Source organism: Amblyomma maculatum, chromosome 5 (assembly GCF_055883805.1).
Source record: "Amblyomma maculatum isolate TAMU_Amacu chromosome 5, ASM5588380v1, whole genome shotgun sequence".
Taxonomy (NCBI): Eukaryota; Metazoa; Arthropoda; class Arachnida; order Ixodida; family Ixodidae; genus Amblyomma; species Amblyomma maculatum.
Window position 1 is genome coordinate 136,635,464 of NC_139348.1, and position 25,892 is coordinate 136,661,355.

Here is a 25,892-nt window from a genome sequence, read left to right on the forward strand (position 1 = left end):
TTACAACTTCTTAAATTACTGCTTTTAGTGGTATCTACAACCGTATCTAACCATATCCAAATCATACAACCAAGGAATAAAGAACATCAATTTTTAGGTATCATCATCATCAGCCTGACTATACCCACTGCAAGGCGAAGGCCTCTCCCATATTTCTCCACTTAACCCGGTTCTGTGCTAGCTGCATCCACTTGACCTCTGCGAACTTCTTAAACTCATCCGCCCACCTAACTTTCTGCCGCCCCCTGCTACGCTTTCCTTCCCTTGGAATCCAGTTTGTTACCCTAAGCGACCATCGGTTATCCTCTCTTCGCACTACATGTCCTGCCCATGTCCATTTCTTCTTAATTTCCACTAGAATGTCGGCAACTTTTGTCGGTATCAGATTTGACAAAAAACTCACATTTCTTCCCCACATAATTAAACTTGAAAAAGAAAGCTGCCCTAGCCCTTAACGTGTTAAAAGCGCTTTCACGGAAACGGTAGGGGTCCGACCGATTATGCCTTTTACAAATCTATCGCTCTGTGGTGCGCTCGAAGTTAGACTATGGAAGCGTAGTGTACGGCTCAACCAGACCACCCTATTTGAAATGACTAGATCGCGTACATAATCTTGGTTTACGGTTATCATCTGGTGCGTACCGAACATCTCAAATAGCCAGGCTTTGTGTAGAAACAAATGCACTCGGCCTAGAAGATAGAACCGCACTAGCATGTACATTCACCCTTAAAATCCTTTCTCCGCCAAAATATGCCATGAAATGTCCATCTAGAACAATCAACAAGCCTCTTGTGATTAAGCCGTTGCTCATGTGGTTTGAACAAAAATTCAAGGACTTAAATATATTAAATGAAATGCCAAGCATTGCCCCAAAGCATAATCCGCTCTCACAATGGTACACCTTCCACACAGATTAGACCTCACTCACGCAATTGGGAAAACAAATACACCCTATGAGCACGTATTACAAGAATAACTAGCACTGAAAGAAAAATATAAAAATTACAATGCATTTTACACAGATGGTTCAAAAACCGAATACTATGTTGGTAGTGCAATAGTACAGGACAAAACAGAGAAAGCAATACGATTGCCTCAGTGTGCATCAATTTTCATTGCTAAATTTGCTATGCTGTCTATGTTGCTGTGGAGAAAGTAATGGATGACAACATCGAAAATAGCTTTATTTACACAGATTCATTAAGTGTCATCACCATAAACTCCGTAATTGCTGTTGAACCATTCAATAGGAAGCATTATACACAACATAGCAAAGATAACAGGAAAACATACTATATGATTATGCTCGGTCCCCAGTCACGCTGGGATGATGGGTAATGAAAGAGTAGGTGAATGCGTTGCGCGGGCAAAATATTTGCAAATAAAACAAATCAAGATGCCTCACAGAGACTTAGTGCACAGCAAACGGAGAGCTAAGTGGCAGGCCGCTTGGGAAAATGAACTAAACAACAAGCTTCATAAGGTAAAACCCATATTAGGGTAATGGCAATCATTCCAACCTCAGAAACGTTTCATCGAAGTAATTTTATGTCATTTACGCATAGGACACACGTACATCGCGCATAATTTTCTACTAATAAAAAAACAAAACCAGTGTGCGAAATGTGTGGTGATGAGCTCACAGTTGATCACATTTTGATGCCATGCTCACAACTCGAGGAACTCCGAAAAAAAATATATATATATATATATATATATATATATATATATATATATATATATATATATATATATATATATATATATTTCACAATGAACACATTCCATTTCACCCTGCATTACATTTAGGCGAGAAAGCGCTCGTCAAGTTTTCTCTTGTTTTCACGTTTCTAAAGAAAGCGAATATTTAAAATCAGATGTAGGCATCGTTTATCATATAAGACCATATAACCTTGTGTTTGGTGGCACACGATAGCCGCAGCTGCTTATGCGCCAAAAGAAATTACATATAAATAGCTAACTTCCCGCTGCTGTTTCGGTTTCAGGAAGCAAGCGATATAGCTCACGTGAAACACGAAAACAAAAACAGCAATCTACTCACTGATATGCATCCCATTTTTGTTCGAGCTCATGAAGAAGGCTCGCTTAAGCATTGTAAAACTGTTGACACTTTCCTCTCAGAAACCTAAAATACAGAAGTTATGACTCCCCACACACTTCGCTAAGAATAACTTCCCTGGATCCAATTCATCGGTTGCTATGCATTTCACTGTTTCTTACAGAAGGGTGACGTGAGAGTCGCGGACATAATGGCTCAAGAAACGGGGAACACAGCAGGAGAGTCCGCTTTTGATATCCGCGAGCCAATGAGCCACCGGTTCTCGTTAGACCAGATCATATCGATGGGGAAGCTGATCCCGACCGTGCCACCACCCGGTTCTCCTCTACATAGCAGTTGCTCTGCTACCCACGCCACTGTGAGTACTTCTAAACTTGTTTGACGTTTCAAATTTGTGTTTGTGGCAGTGGTAAACGTCACTTAGGTGTCTTGTCTTTCTATCTTTTTTCTTACGTCTCCTTCAAATTTGTATCTGCGGTAGTGGTAATCCTTTTGTTTCATTAACGGGGCAACAACAATAGCAGCAACAGCATGGCAGCGGCGTTTATTCGCTGTTACGGCTCTCTGGAGCGGCATTGCTGGAACCAGAGCGCGGCGGCTTCCAAAACAAAAGCCTAGCCAAACGCGCATATCTACAACCCTCTTTTCGCACTCTACGCCATGCCTACAATTCCTTTATGTCATACGCGGTCAAACATGCAATATGTGATGATGTTTGGCTTCGCACATCTTCCTCCCTCCAGTTCACGGTCTGATCCCCATTTCTCTGTGGACACCTGAAGCGCACCATAAGGTAGGTGGAAGGAAAAGCGGAGAGAAAGAGGTGACATTGTGAAGAACTACAGAGAGATATCAACCACCTGAGGATCTTTCACTTGCCCTGACATAGCTACGCAGCATACAAAGGCTTCCTCGTTTTGCCTCCATCCGACCTCGGGGGGATTCTTGCCCTGATAGGGTAGGGAAGGGTAGGTCACCGCCGCTTGCGGCGGGGGCAAGCCTACCACTGATTTGTATCTGTTGTAGGTCGTCATTGCACCTGCCACCGCTTCGGTGGTAGTGGACGACGGCTGTTGTTGCGGCGCGCGTCCTTCTCTCTCTTTCCTTCTCTATTTTCTCTTCTGTCTGCACGAGGCAGCGGAGGAGGCTCAGCTACAGAGCCAGTAGCAGGCTCGTGCATTTTCTTTTCCTTCTTCTTACAGCCACAACAACAACAACAACTATACATGAATACGCGGCTTAGGAGAGGAGTGCAACAGCCCCGAGTTCTAACACAACCGCGGCGGCCGCGTTTCGCTGGAGGAGGGTCGCAGAGGTGTTCGTGTGCTGTGCGATATCAGTGCGCATTAAGGGCTCCCAGGTGGTAAAAATTATCCCCCAGCCTTCCACTATGCCATCTATTTCTTCTTTCACTCCCATCTTTTCTTCCCATTAAGACGTGGTTTAGATGTCTAAGGAAAATACTGCATCTTTACTTTCTACAAACAAATTACTTTTTTTTTTTTTTCACACCGGCACATAATAAAAAAGGCTCAACTGTTTTAATCGCTTTAAGTGATTGCCGTGACGTTTGTGTTCGACTATTAAGGAAATACTGACATCAATGTGAGCTGTATACTTTGAACATGTTGTGCTTCCCATAAATAAAACCGAACCCCGTTCAGAATTGTGATGGATCATTTAATACCACTTTACTGTGTCGTATGTGACTTCAGATCTTGGCCCCAAATGCACTGTCATTCTGAGAATACGCAGTTCAACACAGTGAAAGAAGAGCTTCTAAAATTGATGTCATAATAAAGAATTTGGAAACATAGCATCCCGGCAATAAACAAAAGCGCAGCGCCTATCGTCGCTTGAGCAGGACACTACTATACGCCTTCTTATGCCACCTTAAAAAAAGGCGGCAAGTGCAGCGTCAAGTGCGTTTTTTCGTATGCAAGAGCGTACCAGCACAAAGAAAAAAATACGCAATAGGATAGAATTTTCCTGCATTCGTAAATCTTCGCAAAAAGGCCCAGTGGGCCTCATGCAGGAAGCGTCTCTGGTTGACGATAGATCCCCGGTGAACTATCCGGTCTCCCTAAGCTACTAAAGCACTAAGGACGCCTAATTTTAGCTACATTTGTACCTCTTTAATGATGCATTAGTCGTTGGAACATTATTTTATAACTCAAGTTCTTCTGGTTGCTGTTTCCGTTTCAGGGAGCGAGTTATTGCGATCTCTGTTGTTTACGAATGCTTTAATTCTCGCGAAACACCAAAACAAAGAGCAATCTACTCACTGATATGCATGCCATTTTTTTTTTTTTTTGTCGAGCCCTTGAAGAAGGCTCGTCTAAGCGTTGTATTAATTAAAACTGTTAACACCTTCCTCTCAGAAACCTAAAATAGAACCCCACCGGGGTGGCGCAGTGGGTAGGGCGCTCGGCAGCCGCTTTTCATTGGAGGTGAAAAGCCAGGCGCCCGTGTGCTGTGCGATGTCACGTTGTTGAAATTTCCGGAGCCTTCCACTATGGCGTCTTTCTTAGCTTGAGTCGCTTTGGGATGTTACACCCCGCAAACCAAACCAAACTTAATATAGAGAAGATATGATTCCCCACAGATATTATTCCGCCTGTATAACCCTGGGCCCAATTCATCGGTTGCTATGCATATCACTGTTTCTTACAGAAAGGTAACGTAACAGTCGCGGACAGTATGGCTCAAGAAACGGAGAACACAGCCGGAGAGACAGTTTTTGATATCCGTGAGCCAATGAGCCACCGGTTCTCGTTAGACCAGATCATATCGATGGGGAAGCTGATCCCGACCGTGCCACCACCCGGTTCTCCTCTACATAGCAGTTCCTGTGCTACTGAAGCCGCTGTGAGTACTTGTAAACTTGTTTGACGTCACTCCGGCCTCGTGTCTTTCTATTTTTGTTTTCTTACGTCTCCTCCAAATTTGTGTCCGCGGTAGTGGTAATCGAGCATTTGAAGCCATTTGACTAGCCCGTACATTCTGCTTTTGTTTCATTAAAGGGCCACAGCAGTAACTGTACGCTGTTGCGGCTCTCCGCAGCAGTCCCCAGAGCGTGGCAGCTTCCAAAGCGCGTCTTACCGAACGCTCATGTTTACAGCACTCATTTCACATTTTATGCCCTGTACTGAGTTTTTTTCGTGCCATACGCGGTCATATATGTACTGTGATGGTGTTAGGCTTAACGCACATCTTCCTCCCTCCTGTTTACGGAGTAATCTCTATTTCATTCGCCGGAAGACGCATATTTCTTCTCATGCTGTCGTAGGTCGCTCATCCTCCCTGCACATCTGGGGACACAAATACTTAATGGCTGCTTCATCAGACAACATAGGCATCCTTTTCGCTGCCCTGGCTATATTGAAAGCAGGTGGAAATCTTTAAAAACAGAATCCATTTAATATTGTTTCGCGAAAAAATGGGATCATGATGAATAACTTTATTAAAATCCGTCAAGGAAAAGATTCCTCCCCTTTCAGCAGGCTGGAATCTCTTGGGATTCAGTGGTGTCCAGAGCCAGATGGATGATATTTGTTTGGACTTCTTTATGGCTGATCATTAAAGCCTCCCAGGACTCCAAATTCCTGTCTGGTTCGTTGTAGCTGGGGCATGTCCACACCATGTGTATCATACCTGGAAAAGTTAGTGTTTGCACAGCGGGCCCTGCATCACCGGATGCCATCTTCTTAGTGCGAGTGGGTTGGGAAAAACACCCGCTTGCAACTTTCTCCATATAACCTCTTCTTTTCTGCTTAGAATTTTGTGCGCTCGTGGCAGTGTCTTTCTTCCTAATCTGTAATGACTTTAGAATATCATGGTATGTTTTCAAATCTTCGCTCTAAAGGGGCTTTCTGCTCGACGAGACCGCACTGGTATCCCGGCGCGTATGTCCTCGGGCCAGTGCGTGCGCTGTCTCGTTTCCTCGCAGGCCCTCGTGGGCCGGAGTCCCGGTGAGGTTAATCAGCTCTGCCAGTGGCGGTCCGGCAGCCAGAATTTTAAACGCTTCGGCCGATATCCTGCCTGCGTTGTAGTTTCGGACAGCCGATTGGGAGTCTGTTACAATCACCCTTACATTCTTTTGTATTAGGGCCAGCGCAATGGCCACCTCCTCAGCCACTGTTGCGTCCCTCTGCCGAATGGTGCAGCACAAGACCCGGTCCCCATCCTCCCTGGTCGTTAGGGCTACGAAACCCGTTCTGCGTTCGTATTCCGCCGCGTCCGTGTAAACCACCTCCTGTCTTTTTCCTAGTTGTTTTCTGTAGAGCTTTCACTCTCTCTTTTCTTCTAGACTCATGGTGTACTGGCTGCATGTTCCTTGGAAGTGGTGGGATTCTAATTTTGTTCCTTATGTTTGTTGGGATATCCTCAGACTGTGTTAGCCTTGCTCGAGGTTCGAAGCCTAGCTTTTCTAATATTTTTAGTCCCGATCGGCTGCGTAGGAGTCGTTGCTGCTGTGCTACTTCAGTAGCCTCAATCAGGTCGTCTAACATGTTTGAAATCGCCATGTTGAGAATTTTCTGGTTGGATTATGCGAAGGAAGGGCCGGGGCGGTTTTGACACATTTTCTAATTAGGATTTCAATCTTGTTTTTTTTTTCTGCTTTTGCCAGCCGTAAATGTGGTCCTACTTATGGAATCCTACTGATTACAAATGAATGAATTAGTCTGAGTAGGTTCGCCTCTTTCATTGCCGCGTGTTTGTTTGCTATTCTCTTGATTAGCTGACACGTCTGGCCTACAGTCGATTCGAGTTTTGTATCGTTTCGATGTTCTTATCGTTAGACTGGATCCGAAGGCCCAGCACTATAATCGTTTCTACCCAAAGTATTTTGGCCCCATTTACCGTTAGCGTTATCCCGTGTTCCTGGGGCTTTCTTTGTCAATTTTTTTCGGCCGAGGAAGAACGCTTCCGATTCGCAGAAATGTTCTCGGCAGAACATTTTAGTCCTATTTGGTTTAGGTACGACTCAATTTCCTCAATCGCTGTTTGGAGCTTGATTTCGATGTGCGCATCACTGCCTCTGGTAACCCAGAGGGTAAAATCGTTCGCGTATATTGTGTGGTTGAGTCTTTCTATACCTGCCAATTTTTTAGGTAGGTCAATCATTGCAATGTTGAAGAGTGTTGGTGATAAGACTGAGCCTTGGTAGTACCTTTGTTGCCCAGTCTTATTCCTTTCTCTTCCTTCCCTCCTAGGTAGATATTAACTCTTCTATTTGAAAGTATTTGACGTAACTATATGTCTTCCTACTTACATTTAGAGTTTCTAGGCGTTCTAGTATGACTGAGTGGTCAGTGTTGTCGAAAGCTTTGGCCACGTCTAGACCCACTATTACTCTTATGTCTAACGTTTGATTGTCTAGAACTTGCTCATTAAGTTGAAGCATGACGTCACATGCGGAAAGATGTACCCTGAATCAAATCATCGTGTCTGGGAATCTGTTAAGTCTCGTTTTAATTACGTGCTCCATTAATTTGCCTGCACATGAGGTAAGCGTAATAGGTCTCAGGTTTTCTAGGCAGCTTTTTGCCTGGTTTCGGAAGAACTAGGAAGCCTCTTTCCACGCCGGTGGGATTTGGCCCTTGTCCCAACATTCCTGCATATACGTTGTTAGCTTAGCTATTGATGCATCACCCAAATTCCTTAGCATGCGATTACTGATTCTGTCTGGACCTGCCTCCGTTTTTGTTCTAAGCATGTTTAATTCCGTCCTAACCTACCCGATCGGGATAGGCTAATCCAGAATGGGATTCTCTGCGCCCTTGTACTCAGGGAGGGGTGTGGGGGCCGTCCTTCTCAAGTGCCTGTCCCTCACTTCAGAGATCAGTTGGTCACTAGTGCCTTCGTATTTACATACGAGTTTCTGTAGTTGTTGGCGTGCCTCATGTTTTGTCTTATCCGGGTCTAAAAGATGCCTAAGCATTTTCCACTTATTAGCTTTGCTGATTCCGCGGTCCATCTGCTCGAAGATGTTGCCCCAGTTTTGTCTAGTTAAGTGCAGCGCATGCTCCTCAATATCTCTGTTCTGTTTGGCCAGGAGCTTGCGTACATTCCTGTTCCTCTTGTTCTGGGCAAGCTTTGCTTCTAGCTCCCTTTTCTTGCGTCACAGACCTATCAAGCGCTTGTCGACCACTTCTTGTACTTCGTCTGCTTACACCTCTTCTGTGGCTTTTTAAACTGCTTGGGTCATCATGATTGAGTGGGGTGTGAACGATAGAAAATGATGTACTTAGGGCACATAGGCGGTGTACGCCACACCAATCATTCCTGGATCACCTTAGGAGTACGGGCAAATACAAGACGATTAACTTAAATACATAGTTAATAAGAAAGAATTTTCATCAGCATCTACTCGGGCGAAACCATATAGATAAAAAGAAAAGCTATATGGTTTCCGCTGAAACTTTGTAGTTGAATAATCTTCCTGATTTACACTGGACCAGTACGAATTTTTCTTGAACTACGAGGTCTCAGCGGAAGTTGTACCTTTGTAGCTTTATGGCTCCGCTTTAATTGATGCTAATGAATAATTTGTCACACCTTAGGGATCCCACTAAAGCATTGCGCCAATTGTATCCCTGGGTATGAGCAAGTACATCTTTATTAAGGGAATATAATTATTCCGTGTAATTACAGTAAAAGACGTGTAATGTACATCTTTGCAGGAACACAGGCCAAGCTATTTCTGACAAGCAACGAATAAAAACAATTGCCGAAGGAAGCTGTGGAGATACTTTTAATTCCTCCGGCATCACGCGTGTGTTTGTCTACTTGTTCCAGAGGGGCGTCCTCGTCGCCATGAGGGATGCACTGGAAGACATGCGCCAAGATAGCTATCCAGAGCCTCGCCCCGATCCCCGCGAGCCACTGAGCCGGCGTTCCACCATAGACCGATGCATTTCTCAAGGCATTGTGATTCCCACATCGCCGTCCCCGATGTCACTCGACAGCTACACTGGCAGCGCTGCAAGTCCCCGAGCAACACTGGTCGACGATCCGGTAAAGCTTCTCGCGAATAAACCATACTGTATGTATGGGCGTATAGTGTACCCTAAATAATAAACTGATGGAACAATCGTTCACTAGCATCCACACAAAAGCAGCCGTAGTGTTACAGTAAAAAGACGTGTAATTTTTCAGACAGTTCATAGCCGGAGAAACATTTGCCCTGTTCCGGTGATCAAACCTGAGCATCCACCTTCGCGGTACGGTTGTTTTTCGCAGTAAGTTAAGAGAATTTTAAACTTCACTATTAGCAAGTGGTATAGCTAATTAGTCACTCGAGGTGTGATTGATTTTATGTTCGACGTTCTAAAGGATATCTTAGGGGGTTCAAAGTTTTCCCTTTAATTATTATTTACCGTGTCATTTTCCGGTTAATAAGCCAGCCGTACGAGTCCTAAGTGGCAGCCATTGCTGTTGTGCTGTAACCTGTGACTGAGTACATCATAGTCGCATTGCGAATAAATGAATGTATTGATCTCGACCCCATTCTCATCAGATTGAACCAAGGCGCATGCCTCTGGGCTCTGTAGACCACAACTGTAGCAAAGGCTTTCTCGACCCCTGGAAGATGGTCACCATCAGTCTGATCGCGATCGTCTTGGCGCTGGCCGTGGAGTCTAATTCGTTTCCTGACGTCCTTGACGTCACCTTAATTGATTTATTTAATTAACTATTTTAGTATTTGATATATTCAAATATGGCGTACTTTAACATTTGTTGCCTCTAATTATTTACCTAATAACTTATTGACCTAATCATTTTTTCGGACACATCATTACATCACCCTCTATCGATTGACACCCTCATTAACCTCTATCACTTCTCAATTACTCGCAACTGCTGCGGACAACTTTTATATCATTTGCCTGTAATTATTTACTTAATTTATTGCCTTAATTATTTTTATGGCAGCAGCATTACGTCATCCTATATCGAATGACACCACTGATTAACCTCTAACACTTCTCAATTACCCACAACTGCTGCGGACACGAGTTTGCTGACGCGGACTGCGGGTAGAAATTTGTGAACATAGCGAAATAATGCTTTTGCATTAAAACAGCAATCTACTCACTGAAATACATGCCATTTTTCTGTTCGAGGTCTTGAAGAAGGCTCGCATAAGCGTTGTACTTAAAACTGTTACCACTTTCCTCTCAGAAACCTAAACCGGGAAGTTGACTTCCCGCACACTTAGTTAAGAATAACTTCCCTGGATCCAATTCATGGGTTGCTATACATATGACGGTTTCTTACAGAAAGGTAGCGTGGGAGTTACGCACAGTGTGCCTCGAGAAACGGAGAACACAGCCAGAGAGCCGGCTGATGATATCCGCGAGCCAATGAGCCACCGGTTTTCGTTAGACCGGATCATATCGACGGGGAAGCTGATCCCGACCGTGCCACCACCCGGTTCTCCTATACGGAGCAGTTCCTCTGCTACTGACGCCGCTGTGAGTATACTTTTAAACTGGTTTGAGGTCACTCCGGCCTCTTGTCTTTCGATCTTTCTTCTTACGTATTCTTCAAATTTGCTTCTGTGGCAGTGGTAATCGAGCGTTTGAAGCCATTTGACCAACCCGTGCAATCTGCTTTTGTTTCATTAACGGGACACAGCAGTAACTGCATGACAGCGACGTTTTTTCACAGTTACGGCTCTCCGCTGCGGTAGTGATGGAACAAGAGCATGGCAGCTTCCAAAGCGCGTTTACCGAATGCGCATGTTTACAGCACTCATTTCGCATTCTATGCCCGGCACAGAGTTTCCTTCGTGCCATACGCGGTCATGTATGCACTGTCTTAGTGTTATGCTTAGCGCACATCTTCCTCCCTCCGGTTTACGGAATAACCCCCCTTCATTCGCTGGAAGACGCAATTTTTTTAATCGATATTTATTGCCTCAGGGCATCAGTTAGGGTATGAGATGAAGGATGAATAAATGCATAAACTAATGGAAAAAGGTTGGCTGATTCTATGAAGTCCAGGAGTGAGCGATGATGAGGTCACTGCGTCCAAGCGACATATGAGGCAGGATTGGTTGCTGAAAGGCCAGCTATCCTCAGGTGCCGGATCCGTGTTGGTTTGAGTGCTTGGTAGTTTCACAGCAAGTGGTGAATGTCGGCCTCAACATCTTCGTTTTTACAGATCGGGCACCCTGGGAAGGGATATAAGTGTTGGAAGTATGACCATGTCCTAGTTACAGCTGGTATGAGGGTAACACCAACCCGGATCCTCCTAAGCGCAACCTCATTTGCACGGGAATACGCAAATTTTTTCTTATGTTGTCGCACGAATGCTTAATGTGCACTTCATCAGACAACATAGGCATCCTGTTTCCTGCCCTAGCTATGTTGAAAGCTGATGGAAACCTTAAAAAACAATCAATTTTTTTTAATATTTTTTGGAAAAATATTGGGATGGAGTTTTTTGGCTCATCGTGGTTGTGGACTACGATGGTCCACAACCGCATATGTGGACCATCATATGGTGTGGACGATAGAAAATGATGCACTCAGAGCACTTAGGCAGTGTACGCCACTCCAATAATTCCTAATTTCAAGCAAATACAGGACGATTAACTTACATAAATAGTTAACAAGAATGAAATTTTCATCAGCACCTACCCGGGCACCGCCATATAGATGCAAACTTGCAAAGCTATACGGTTTCAGCTGAAACTTCATAGTTGAATATTATTCCTGGTTTACACCGGACCAGGACGAATTTTTCTTCAACTACAAGATTTCTGTGGAAGTTCATAGCTTTTCTCTGTAGCTGGATGGCTCCGCTTTAATTAATAATGAATAATTACACCTTGTGTATTCCACTAAAGCATTGCGCCAATTGTATTCCTTGTTATGCGCACGTGCACCTTTGCAGAAACATAGTCCAAGCTGGCAAACAACAAACGAAGAAAAATTGTCGAAGGAAGCTGTGGAGATAATTTTAATCTCTCCGGCATCACGCGTGCGTTTTTTCACTTGTTCCAGAGGGACGTCCTCGTCGCCATGAGGGACGCACTGGAAGACATGGGCCAAGACAGCTATCCAGAGCCTCGCCCCGATCCCCGTGAGCCACTGAGCCGGCGTTCCACCATAGACCGATGCATTTCTCAAGGCATTGTGATTCCCACATCGCCGTCCCCGATGTCACTCCACAGCTACGCTGGCAGCGATGCAAGTCCCCGAGCACCAGTGGTCGACGATACGGTAAAGCTTCTCGCGAATAAACCATACTGTATGTATGTGTGTATAGTACACACAAAATAATAAACTGACAGAAGAATCGCTCACTAGCATCCACATAAAAGCAGCCGTAATGCTACAGTAAAAAGAGGTGCAGTTTCTCAGACAGCTAGCCGGAGAAACATTTTGCCTGTTCCGCTGATCAAACTTGAGCATCCACCTTCGCGGTACGGCTGTTTTTCAAAGTCAGCTAACAAATACTTAACCAGGATTATTAGCAAGTGGTGTAGCTAATTAGCCGCACGAAGTGTGATTGATTCTAGATTCGACGTTCTCCCCTTAAGTCTTCCCCTTAATCATTGTTACCTTGTCATTTTCCGGTTTAAAGTCGTAAGTGAGGGACAATTCCCGTTATACTGTAACCTCTGACTGCGTACATCACAGTCGCGTTGCGAATAAACGAATAGATTGATATCGCCCCCTTTCCAATCAGATTGAACCACCATACAAGCCTATGGGCTCTGCGGACCACCATCGCCTCAAGGGCTGGCTCGCCCCCTGGATGATGGTCACCATCGGTCTGGTCTCGCTCGTGTTGGTGCTGGTCGTGGTGTCTGTCCTAGTCGTGCACCACACGTACCCTCACATCGACTTTCCCACCTCTAATGTCTGCGAGAGTGAGGATTGTGTGCTGCATGCAAGGTCTATCCTGGCAACATTAAACCAGAGCGCCGACCCATGCACCGATTTCCACGCCCACGTCTGTGGACGTCGCGAGGTCAAGCTTCATGCAGGGGACTACACCCTGGCACACGCCTACAACGCACAGGTTTTGAAGTCACTCTGGGACCGGCAGGTGAGCGTACCTAGCGATCGTAGTCGTCGATTGATTGGTGTCTTGACGCACGTTACTTCCCGCCATGCCCAGTGAATCGATTTTGTTTGTTGCTTGCAAGTCAATAGCACTTCCGTTCACCATTGACTTTGAGCCGAGTTTTTAAATGGGTCTTTGATTTGTTTTTCTTAATAAACATTCGTGTCCAATTCAGGCTCTTGTATCGGGTGGTGGAACGAGAGAGTTATTCCAGTGAATTTTGGAGTACATTTAAAATGTTAACCACTCAACGGCGTTTCCATGAGCGCAGCCTGCGGCTAAGAAAAGCTATACCATTTTCTCTGAAAATTCGTGATTTGTAAAACATTCTCCCAAGTTTAGCAATCGCTTTTGTTTCCAGCCTATCTCTGCTTTGTAGCAAATAACTGGTAGACGTTAATGAACAATTACTTCCTAATGGTGAGAGAGGTTTTTCATATTGCTTTTTCATTATAACCACTCAACCGAACCACCAACTTCTTTAAGAAACCGCACAAAATTGTTTAGCTTAAGGTGGCGCTAATTCGATGATTTATCGTAGTGTTCAAAACCTCGTGTATGAAATTAATACAAGCATTCATTAGATTCACCAGGTCAAACAATAGACATTTTTATCTGCATGACATAGCGGGTTCTCCGAGTTGTATACGAATCTTCAGTTTATATTTGGTTTACTTTTCAATTGGATAGAACCGATGCTAGGTGCCATGACATTATAACTTTACAAGGCTTCCTGTCTTATCCATTTTTTTTTTTTTGCCAGTGGTATGCAGCCCATGAACTGATTAAGTCGAAAAGATGACAATAAGAAAAATATTGATAAAGGCACAAAAATAATTATGATCAGCACTAATGCGTCTTATCAGAAACCAGCATATATATGATAAGCGAGGCTCCGCCAATGTATACTGCGTCACTTTCAGTTAAGCCTGCTTCGGTTTGTTGTTCCAAGCGCACTAGCTGTGTGGGAGTTACACATGCAGCACAAACATTGGTCCAATATTGGCAATATGCTGGTAGTACAGTGGTCCTATGTTGGACCTGGCATTGCCAACACCACTCCAACCTTCAGTTTATTTCGTTATCTGGGAGCAAAGAATCACGAGCACTATGAGGGGAGGGGGAGTTTATAATCGCAATGCACACGGCAGGTGTTGCATGCGCCGCTATATTTTATTTAACGGTTATTTTCTTCACTAACCCAAACGAATTGACTATCAAGACATGCGTGTACAACACGTAACTGCGATATACGGATTCAATTGCAAAGGGAACGAAAGGCAACTGCAGCACACACGGATCCCATCGCAAAGGGCACAAAATGCATAAGACAGCCCAAAAGAAAACTCCAGGATTTTTTATGAATGACGTCATTTTTTCGGAAACTTACAATCGGCCTTCTAAACTTTCATGCCAAATTTGAAAGCAGGGGAGCATTTGGACTGAGCATAGGTTTTAAAATTTCGCGTTGCGGGACCCCAATCAAGCCTATTACTACTGGAAAGTTGATGACGTTACAAAAATTATTTGATCGTTGAGATTCCCTCAGAATAAGTTGAATTAAAAAAAAACTAGAATTATTTTGTCTTATGAGAGAAATAATTGCAGTTCGACAATCAGCAGTTAACCATTCAATGCGCGCACGGGAGGGCTATCGTGTGCCATCATTTCGACCATGTCATCATTTCGAGACATCCGTGGCTATAATCTTACGTTGAAACTACATTTCGGTTTGCTTTTTGCTGATTTAAAAATGTTAATTTTTATATTTAGAACTCATTATCGCAGTAAAAGGCACATGTACAAGAAACATACCAGGTAAAAATTGTAAGGCTATCATCAATGTGGTCGTTTGATCGATCCATGCAGAATCGAACGTTTCACGCGGCTTATGAACGATTTCAAAACTCAATTTCGCACTTTGTGCAAAGTTCGTATTACTGGAACAAGAGGACTGGCTAGTGAAGTAATATTAAATGGGTCCTGAAACCCAGTTCCCAAAACTTCGCTATTGAAGAAACCGTATTGTGTATTCCTGAAAAAATCCTAGTAGCAGCAGTTATTACTACACGTCTCTCTGATGGTTACTAACCCGGTAATGAATGTTTACGACATAATATACAAGCTAGTAGTAAGCGGGCTCATTATTAGGCAACATACTTTAAGCAGTAGCGATTGCTAGCTGAAATAAAAATATCGAGTACCTGCTTGACCTGGACCATAGTACTGAATATCCAGCGTTAAAAGTAATTTTATATTCTTGTTGCGTGATGTCAGATATATTGTACGATATTGCCGCGAGCCATTTAAAACTTGATTTGTTGTTTTTCAACAACCGTTAGCATTCAGCCTTATCACTTAGTGTATGGAGCGATTTTACACTCACTTCATGCTCGTTGTCATAAGATGTGGCGTTATCATTTTTCTTTGTTGCACCAAGATGTATCGTGAATTGTCCCAGCCACAAAAGTCTTTGTTGGGAAAATGGAAATAAGTTTTCACCAGGAGCGTTTTAATGAAGTGGTTGTATGTCGCCTTCGTATAGTCCCCCACACCTCTCACATACTTTCCTACTCACAAAACAAGACAAACTCCTATGGGATGATGACCTCACTGGAAACCATATCTTATACTCATGTAAAAGATTTGAAACACTAAGGAGAAAACATTTCACAAAATTCTACAATGAACACATTTTTTTTTCCCCCGGCATTAGTTTTAGGTGAAAATTTCTGTGCCAGCATATCCTGCATTGTTAGTTTTTAAAAGAAGCTGATATCATACCCACAGTATAGCCCAAAACAATTAGTCCAATATACATCAAACTGGTTTTTAACCTCAAGCTTGGCGCATGATAGCCTCAGCTGCTTATGCGCTATTAAAGACAACACAGTACAAATTAGGTCGTTACAACATTGCAACTAAGCGTTCTTCCAGTCATTTAAAAATGCTATCGGCGAAAAGTGACGCTGGCAGCGGCGTCAGCAGCGTAGTTGTTTTGCACACACACAATATGTTAGCAGTGTAATGTCCTCATGTCTATCTAAAACTTGTGTGGCCCCACGGGGCAGAGTATTTAAAGGTATACATAGAGACAAAAATATATTCCCCGGCATGCACAGTAAGCTTTTCGCACTTATTCGGGTTACTCCGACTTGATTTTTATTCTCTGCTATTTCGTTTTTGCCGCTAGGAGTTTCTCGTTGATTCTAGTGCCTCGTACACTCTAAGCGCTTCATTTCCAGTACGCATGCTTCATGTTATGTACATATATTATGGTGAGGCTGCCCAAAAGTAATAGAAATTAATATGCCAAAGTCAGCATCAAATGTTTAGAGTACAGGGCGTCTGCTTCTAAAATGTGGGGCGCTCGTTTAGCATCGATGAGAACTCTTGCCGTTGCAGAGAGTAGTGTGAAAATTCCTACTTTCGAGAGATTTGGAACACTAGGGAGGCATTTCACGCCACATGGTGCGACTCAAAATTAACCCGCCTGGGCTCTAATTTAGACAAAGGCTGTAGGTACGCTGTGGCCTCTGCACTCTCAGTGGTGGTGGGTAGTTATCACGTTTAATGTGTTGCTTTCTGTTGTTGTAGTATACCGAAATTAACTCGTCTTTCCTCCATTCCATACTCTAAGCATTATACAGCGTATGCCAGATATTTCCTTTTTTGTTGAGAACCACCACATTTGCTTAGAACAATATGGTTGTTTCTTAACCATAGTTTTAGAAATGTATGGTCAGTCACCGCTCTACTGTTAGTGCTTCTTAATATGTTTCGTTGATTAAGTTACTTAGGGGTACTTGCATTTTTACTACTAACACTTGCTACCCTGTCGTTTACTAAAACCTAGCCACATACTTATGTGACGAGCTGCGACTAAATTTGCCTTAATAGTTGTCAAGACCTGGCTTTTAATTGTCGAATGAACAGCGGTTTGTATAATTGATTGGTTTGTGGGGTTTAACGTCCCAAAGCGAATCAGGCTATGAGAGACGCCGTAGTGCAGGACTCCGGAAATTTCGATCACCTGGGGTTCTTTAACGTACACTGACATCGCACAGCACACGGGCGCCTTTCTTTTCGCCTCCATCGAAAAGCGGGCGCCAAGGCCGGGATTCGATCCCGCGTCCTTGGGAACAGTAGTCGAGCGCCGTAACCACTGCGCCACCCCGGCGGGGTGCGGTTTGTATGATAGTTGCTCCGTATTTCAAATGCAAAAGCTGATCCAACAACTGCGTTTGCTTTCTTCTACGCAGCCCGACCTGGCCTCTAATCACAGCTCCTCAGCGGCAGCCAAAGCCTTCGCTGCTTTCTCCAGATGCATCACGGATCGACGTGATGCCACGAACGTCAAAGACTTCGTGGGCTTCATGCGGGAGCGTGGAATTCCGTGGCCGTATCCCACCGAACCTTTCAGAAAAGGAGCCGACAGTTCCAAGGTGCTGGACATCCTCATAGACCTCGCCGTAAACTGGAGAGTTGCTCTATGGTTTGACGTGACCGTGGCCGTGCGCCACGATACTCCTGTCATCATCATCGGAGACATCGGGGAAATACCCACTCTGCGCATGCAACTGCTAGCAAGCGCCAATGACGCTACCTACAGGGCTCTTGTTCATAATTTGTCACTCTTTCTGAGTGACAGCGAATTCACTCTGAACGATGAGCAAGTGAGGGAACTGCGTCAGGATGAGATGGCCTTTAAAACGATCCTACTTCCTGATGACGTCCACGATGCAGAAAAAAGGTTCGACGTTCTTCTTCCGTTAAGTGATGCTACTATGATCTTCGGAAATGATGTGTCTCCGGACCAGTGGACAACCTTGCTGGACAAGTACTTAAACACCGTTATCAACATTTCAGCCTCAACGACAGTGCTTATTTTCAACGAGCAACAATTCACCCGTGTTGGCCACATTGTGGATTCGCTTACATACAGTAGACTTCTAAACGTCCTTGGCTGGACGTTCGCGTACGCGTACGCCTGGGTCGTGAACGCAGACTTCGGCGTGCTGTCGCCTCTAGCGGGTGACACTAGCATGCAAGTCCAGTGCTTCATCGCAGTCCAAGAGACTTTCGGAATTGTACAATTGGCGCCCACGTTTGAAAAGACGTTCGATGCCAACGAGAGGAACAAAGTTATCGCTGCGTTGAGCTGGACGTCTGCAGCTCTCGTGGAATTAGTGAATTCGTCACGGAGAATAACAGATTCAACGAAGACCGAAGCCCACAACAAAATCGCTTCGCTAATGTCGAAGCGGATATGGCCGCCCGAGCCATACTTGCACTCGGATTCTCTCGACGTGCTGTATGCCAACTTTTCTGCAGTCGCGAATACGTTCTTTGATACCTGGCTCCAATCACGGAAGGCGCTGAGGGCAGCGCTGGGGAGCCCATACTACGGTAGCCTCATGACGTCCAGGTGAGACATAACCGAATCTGTGCAAGTTATGGTGCTGTGAACATCGCCAGTTGTAAAATATAATGACAGTCTGACACTGCCTCATATTCCACAAGGTGCTCGCAGTTGTTATCACGATGGTTAAGTCGCGGACTCTAAGAAGTTAGGGGTAATTGTTGTCAATTTGTGGTGTTCCATAGTTTCATAGCAGGAAATAAATACACCACACTCGAATTATTTTGCATAGTTTTGCGAGTTCAGATTACTTCCCCTCTTTTACTAGTTATTCTAATAAAGGTGTTGGTATTACATTGTATGGCAGACGCGACAGTGAGCTCCTGCGCTCATTCGGCACCATGTGGTAGCCATAGTGAAAGTGCACTAGAGTTCACTATTTAGTGCACTGACCGCCGAGAGAAAAGACGACGTTATGTAGTTAGCCTGAGAAAGAAAGAATTGCGACCTAGCATCCCTCGCGGGTCAAAAGAAATAGACGATTGAAAACAAAAATGTAGAAGAAAAAATTCTCTGTAAGAGCTCTAGATCATGCTCAGAGGGATAAAAGATGGAAGAAATGATTAAAAATAAGAGCACTCCTCAAGGCAAATAACAACGTGGTACCTACCACATGACGCCACTGCGAAATTTTGAAGGGAACTTGGACAGACTATATACGTTTTTGCAAATAGTGCAAAGAATCCGCTGCCGTCCGCCCTTCAGTGCTCGAGCAATTTAGCTTGGGTTTACGAACAATGCTGCACTATGTCAAGAGACTCGGCTAGTTTCAAAGTCTTGCGTTGAGAAAGCATTGAGAAAGCGTTGAGAAAGCACCGTTGTAGATGGGCGTAAAGGGCTATAGTCGTGATTTGTTTATATCCGGCCTGTCTGAATTTGTGAAAAAAGTGTTTTGCCATGAAATTTCCGTTTGGTAATCCATAATGTAATTCTCGTTCAGTTAGATCCGCTCCTGGTACCGGCGGCTGCGTTTCGATGGAGGCGAAACGGAGTGGCGTCCGTGTGCTGTGCGATGTCAGTGCACGTTAAAGAACCCCAGGTGGTCGAAAATTCCGGAGTCCTCCACTACGGCGTCTCTCATAGCCTGAGTCACTTTGGGACGTTAAACCCAACAAACCCCTAACTGCATGATGTGTCATATATGATACAAAACAATATCTCGCAAAATTGTCGCAATCGCGTAGTCTTTCTCAGAATAAAGGTTGATATAGACACTTGCGTCATGAATGGAGCACACTAATTTTTTGGGCAGAAAAAGAAAGTTGATGGAAGCAATTAAAGCTGTGATACATGTCAAAAAATGGCTCTAACTTACAAACGTCAGCGCCACTTGTGTCGCGACGCTTACGAATATCTATCCTTGATATTTGTCTTCGAAGTACGCAGCGCCAGAATATGGTCAATGACAACAGTCTTTAATAAAAGCATTTCATAAAATACCGGCCGTGCTCACTTCTGGTAGCAGTTTTCGCTGCCAAGATGATTGTATCGCCAACTCAATAGGCGGCTTATTTGTAAAATAGTGCAACTAAATGATGCATTGTAACAAAGTTTCCTTAACCTTTGTGTACGTTCTAATAGTAAGTGAGAGCGTAATGCCGGTTCCGCCTGATGCCATCGGTCGCTCTGAGATGACACCTAAAGATTGCTCTTCTCTAAACCTCGATTGGAACTTATAATTTCTTGTTCTGTCAGAGAAAGAGCTCAAGTTGCAAGGTGATGACAGTTTGCATGCGTCACTACAGCATTAATGTTCAGCAAATGTTTGAAAACTGCCAGAGTTGTTTTCTGTGAGGCGCTTGCGAGCTTAAATTGGACACGCGTACATCCTCTTCCAGATACCGATGGTGGTCAGGCAGCGTACAGTACGTGTACACTCTGAACGAGCTCCAGGTCAGCCTCTCCGCCATCTTCCCGCCGGCGTATTTGCCAGGAGGATCAGCCGCCATGACTTACGCGGGGCTAGGCTTTCAGCTGGCCAGACAGCTGGTGCGTTCCGTGGATCTGCGCGGCCGAGAACTAGACAGGCTGGGTCGGCACGCAACCTGGTGGCTAACGAATAAGCACCACCAGCCTGCTTGCAGGTATGCTTCTTTCCAGGCAATATAAAAGAGCAAGAGAGCTAATAGACTCCTATGCCATAGAAATATAGCGAAAAAACAGTCATGCATCTTAGATGTATAACTTTTCAAAATACCGTGTGCAACTCGACTGCACCTTGTTTTATTTCATGCTCTGTGAATTTCATGTCGCGAGATACCCACGTTTCCGAAGAACAGCAGAAATCAGTGAGAGGTACGACAAAAAATATTTCACACTAACACGAGAGACAGCCTAGCAAATAATGCCGACAAAATAGCTTCAAATTTGAGGTGCCTAAGAAAGTAGAGTAGCGAGATGATATTTAGTGTACGTTAATATGGCAAAAACATAAAGCTAAGAAGATGCAATATATGCACGGTTCTGTAACCGATAGCTGGTAAGGATGAATGAATGTGATTTAACTTCAGGGAGGCTTAACGGCAAGGATAGGGACTCAGTTGTAAATGTGAGGATGAAAAGCTCGCTTAAGGTTTCTCATCGCTTCTAAGAAGTGATTTTGAGGCCACACGGTAAGGCCCCTATCCTTAAGAAGCCACACTGCAGCTGGTTATGACACTCGCGATCATGATTTAAATTGGAGAGGAGCCTACAACTTTTCTAATAGAAATTAGCCGATATTGTAGCAGTGTATCTTTCGCTGCGAATAATCATAGCTAATTCACTTAAGATATGTACAAAAAAGAGGCAGTACAGGAGAGAGAAAAGATAATTCTTTAGAAACTTGTTCAGTTTGTTCTGTAGTTTGCTGCTGCTATAGACTATTCTAAAAGAACGTGAGAGTGTTGGTGCTGTTGAAAGCTGGTGTTCTGATGAACGCGCACCTGGCGAGCATGTTTGTGCTACGAAGGGCTTTCTTGCTAACAATGTTCACCCGGACAGCGTCACTTTGGTGAAGGTGGTAAGATATGACTTCATCAACAGGTTGAATTCAGCAGGCGTATGGTCAGGAACGTCGATTGGATAAACTGTGTTTTTTGGCTGAGTCTACAAATGCAGTCGTAGAGTTTCACTCACCGACTGATCTGTCTGTTATAGTTGTCATCACGAGTGATCATCTTCAGATGATAAACTGTTGCTTCTAGCCGTGCAGAATATTCATGTCAATGTATTGTTTGGTAGGAAAAATGCTGAGGCGACGTAGATGGTGGTCCCACGATGGTCGAGAAACAGGTTTTCTTGAGAGCTGCGATGTCATGTATACAATATCAATACGGCAGGGCCTAGATGAATCACGGTGATATGCTTCATGTTGACCTGTACCTTCTTCAAGGCTATATGTTGAACAAGATAACCACGCATTCAGTAATTACGCATTTAAGAAAGACTTACTAATTTTGTTGACGTTGTTTTTGTTAATTAGATGTATAAGCATAATTGTGGCTTTGAGAACACAATGGCTTCAAAAGTCTTGCAGAACTCACTTCTATTGTGTAAATGCTGGGTGCGGAAAATGTGTTTGAGCATGCGGGGAAACCTATTTGGTTTCCGGACGACGGGTCCACCCCCTGCTTTAACCCATAATCCATTTTTCCCAAAAATGGTTTTTTACTACTTCTACATTCTTTCTTGCAAATTTGTCGCATATAGGGACAATGATTATGATGAGAGATCACTGCTTGCTTGTAAACAGGCTGGACCAAGCTAAGTCTGCCAGGGAACGCCGGCTGCTGGGCGACCTATTCGCCCTAGAGGTGGCACTGGTCGCAATGCGGACGAGCTCGGCACAGGCCCCGGGCGTGATGCCGCTGCGTCTAAAGTCACTCGAAATGCTGACGACCACTCAGACATTTTACGTCAGCTACTGCAGCCACCACTGCGGCCAGCTCGACGCGCGACTCATGTGTAACCTGGCCATGAACGCTACCGAATTCCGTCGATCTTTTATGTGCGACACAAAGCGACCCAAGGTGGCGCCAAACTGTGTTTTTGTGTAAAAGAGAAATGAAATTGTCTATCTGCAGCTTCTGTCGTTTCTTTACGCTGTTTTTGTCGAGATGAAACCAGACCTTTGGAAAATGCGGTCATTTTTCGTCATCTCTTCCACAGCCAGGTTATTTCGTGCTCCCGCAGGATTTTTTGCACGTGCAAACTCTATAAGAAACAAAAATTCTATATTTCAATAGGCTGCTGTAGGGTGTTAGGTGATGTGGTATACGCTAGAATTGGATGCGCTTTATGGCTGCCTAGAACCGGACAAGAGCACAATATGGTTGAGGCATGGGCACTGAAGTGCAAGGAAAATGATGGGGTAATATCTCCTTAATGTAATAAAAAATAAACTGTTACATGGCTGCAAATAAAGGCTATTGGGTGCGAGATTAAGCCACCTCTGATCAGCGCCTGCCTGTCCGAAGTGGGATCATCATCATCATCATCAGCCTGATTATACCCACTGCAGGGCGAAGGCCTCTCCCATATTTCTCCACTTAACCCGGCCCTATGCTAGCTGCATCCACTTGACCCCTGCGAACTTCTTACCCTCATCCGCCCACCTAACTTTCTGCCGCCCCCTGCTACGCTTTCCTTCCCTTGGAATCCAGTTTGTTACACTAAGCGACCATCGGTTATCCTCTCTTCGCACTACATGTCCTGCCCATGCCCATTTCTTCTCACTTTCCACTAGAATGTCAGTAACTTGAGTGGATGGGAGTGGAAGTGGGATAACACGCTTTAATCTGCTGCATGCTGTGCTAGGCAGTTTAGGTGAGCTTTGTTATGGAGTTTGCTACTGCGATGACGAAGTGCATCGACCAGCTTTGTTGATGCCGTTCTTGAACAAAAACTCACACACAACCAGACAAAGGTAAGCGGTCATTGAAGCACGACAATCTAATTACAGTGCGATAGGGGCGGAGTTCCGAATGCCTGACAGATGCAGAGCGCTTCCGTCGGTACCAGGCCGGATGCGGCATCGTTCAACTGCTCCTTTGAACGTAGCAAAGTAAGAAAGTTAAACAGCAGCTACGAACAGGAGAAATATATTAATCTGTGAAAAGTTGTGTTCCATGCTGCGGATCCTTGCTCTCTAACTACAAACATTGACACTCGGTCTTCGGGCGGATATTTGTTTTTCCCTCGATATTGAGCTTTATCAGGTTTCTTAGAGGAATCACTGAGGCGATGGGGCAATGACTCCTACGTTACATTGGCCGAAGCGCAATCTTTTGTTCTGTGCATGCGAGATGGTACAGAGCGTCTGCAGAACGCGGAAAATCGCGTGCCGGTGAATTCTTACGAAGCCTCGAGGCAGTGAAGCCCCTCTGCCGTCGTCAAAATATGTCACGCACTGTGTGATTGGCGAATAGTAAATAAAACAAACAGCATGCAGTCACAAACGTGATTCAAACCTACGACGAAGTGCGCAGGTCAGTTATTCTGCTCGCGGCCTTAAGCATGTGCACGTGCTAAACAGTAACTTTCTAGCTCTGTGCATCGCTGCCTGAATTTCGTGCGCAGGTCCATTCTCATTTCTAACAGTCATATCTCTGCCCAAAGTGTCCTGGATGAAACCCCCAGTATGTAATGTGGCAGATATATTCACCGCCTACTGTGGATTTTCCGCGGCGATGGTGCCAGTGAGGATTCGGCACTTCACAGTAGCCAGACCCCCCGCAAAGTAACCTGTCCTCACATATTGCTTGAACGCAGAGGCCACGTCATCCCTCTCTCCTGGACTTCTTGCGCGGCCCGCTCCACAGTCGACTGCTGCACTTTGGCCCTTAGAACTTTTGGAAGATTTTTACATGCGTGAATTTTCACCCCTGTGGAAAAGTTACCTTCATGACCGTGGAACATTGGCGATTTTCGGAAATGAAGCGGATGGGTACTTTTAACCGTGACATTGTCCTGACGCATGCTGATGGCGTCGCTGTCAACGATGTGCCCCATCTTTTTGCAGGTTGTGATCTGCAGTGTCTGTCGTTAATGGCGGGAAGGCCTCCGCTGTTTTCTTGTTGCCACAATGCTGGACTTATATGCTGTCACTGCCGTACTCCTCGGTGTGATGAATGTTGGTGATCCGCCCATACTAAGGAGGAGTGCATGGTGTCGTACACTGATAAGCTCCGCACTGGCAGCCATGTCGTTGACGACATTTGCAAGAGTATTTTGAATGCAAAAGAGGTTTTGAATGCTGTAGGTGTCATGTCGGCCATTAAACCTATCAAATCTGCGACGAATCTACCGGCCCATAGCCACGTGAAAAAATTCTAGTGTTTGGTGCCGTTACTCTTATTCAGCGTGAGCTAACCTAAGCTTCAGGGCAGGATCAGCTGTCAGCAAACGTCTTTTGGCAGATGTGTAAAAGCCTGGTGAACCAGTCGCCTGTAATTCACTGCGCCTCTGATTACATTCTTGACGTGCGTGCCTGTTCTGTGCGCGAGCCGGAAAAATACGGGGACGGCGTTGTGGCTGCGGCGTCGAGTTCCTGAACTGCCCGAATTCTTAATGCCACGGTCGGCTGTACCATCTAGGCATCTAGCGCCAGCCTAGTAGTTTAAGCCCTGACGGAAACGTTGGTTTGGGTGTGGATGTGTCATGTTCATGTATGGCCTCAAAGCGTGGCCTGTTAGCGAGTTTTTTTTCCTCTGAAGAATGCATAGTTTCCGAGAAGCACGACCTTTCCGCACCTTCAGATCGGAGAGAAAGGGTGCCAGCTGCAGAGAGTTTTCACCTTCCTGATTGGCGAGAGATATTGCTGATGCTTGACTTAATTGCACGTTGGTCGCCATGGCGAGCACTCATGCGAGCTAGGCAGAAACAGTAGAAGACTTTATTAGTAGTAGTAGTAGAAGACTTTATTCGACAGAAACAGGTACGGCTCCACCAGTTGATTTTGTCCAGTAGACTAGGAATTGTAGCTGCTCAAAAGACTGAGATAAAAAAGGAATTCGACACGGAGGTAGCCTTGCGGGCCTTCTTTAGCTGGTTACAACGTGTGTCTCACTCGGGTCGCTTCCTGTTATTCAAAGAGAGTATTTATGTCATGATTTTCTGCACCAATTTGACGCAGAAGGGCGCCTTATTATTATTTTTTTTTTACTTTTGGCGGCATGGCGAATCGTGGAAGTTTATCAATGTGTATGCTTTAAATAATTGGGTGCAGCGAGCAGGGGGTTTTTCGCCGATATTGTACGCCTCCAAGTTTTCAATCGCTATTCAGTATTGATATGGGCGGATGCAATTGCGTTTGCGACACACAT

The 25,892-nt window shown here is 44.8% G+C and overlaps 1 protein-coding gene across 1 annotated transcript in view; it reads left to right on the top strand.

Annotated features, from left to right (window-relative positions):
- The window catches only part of LOC146189681 (neprilysin-2-like), a 38,899-nt gene that overhangs the window by 1,196 nt on the left and 11,811 nt on the right, over window positions 1-25,892 (top strand). The window contains exons 2-10 of the mRNA XM_084605321.1: window positions 2,245-2,439; window positions 4,755-4,949; window positions 8,883-9,101; window positions 10,367-10,561; window positions 12,098-12,316; window positions 12,786-13,148; window positions 17,429-18,594; window positions 20,427-20,672; window positions 22,322-22,598. Coding sequence (XP_084461447.1) covers window positions 2,245-2,439; window positions 4,755-4,949; window positions 8,883-9,101; window positions 10,367-10,561; window positions 12,098-12,316; window positions 12,786-13,148; window positions 17,429-18,594; window positions 20,427-20,672; window positions 22,322-22,598 — 3,075 coding nt within the window. The remainder of the gene's footprint in view (window positions 1-2,244; window positions 2,440-4,754; window positions 4,950-8,882; window positions 9,102-10,366; window positions 10,562-12,097; window positions 12,317-12,785; window positions 13,149-17,428; window positions 18,595-20,426; window positions 20,673-22,321; window positions 22,599-25,892) is intronic.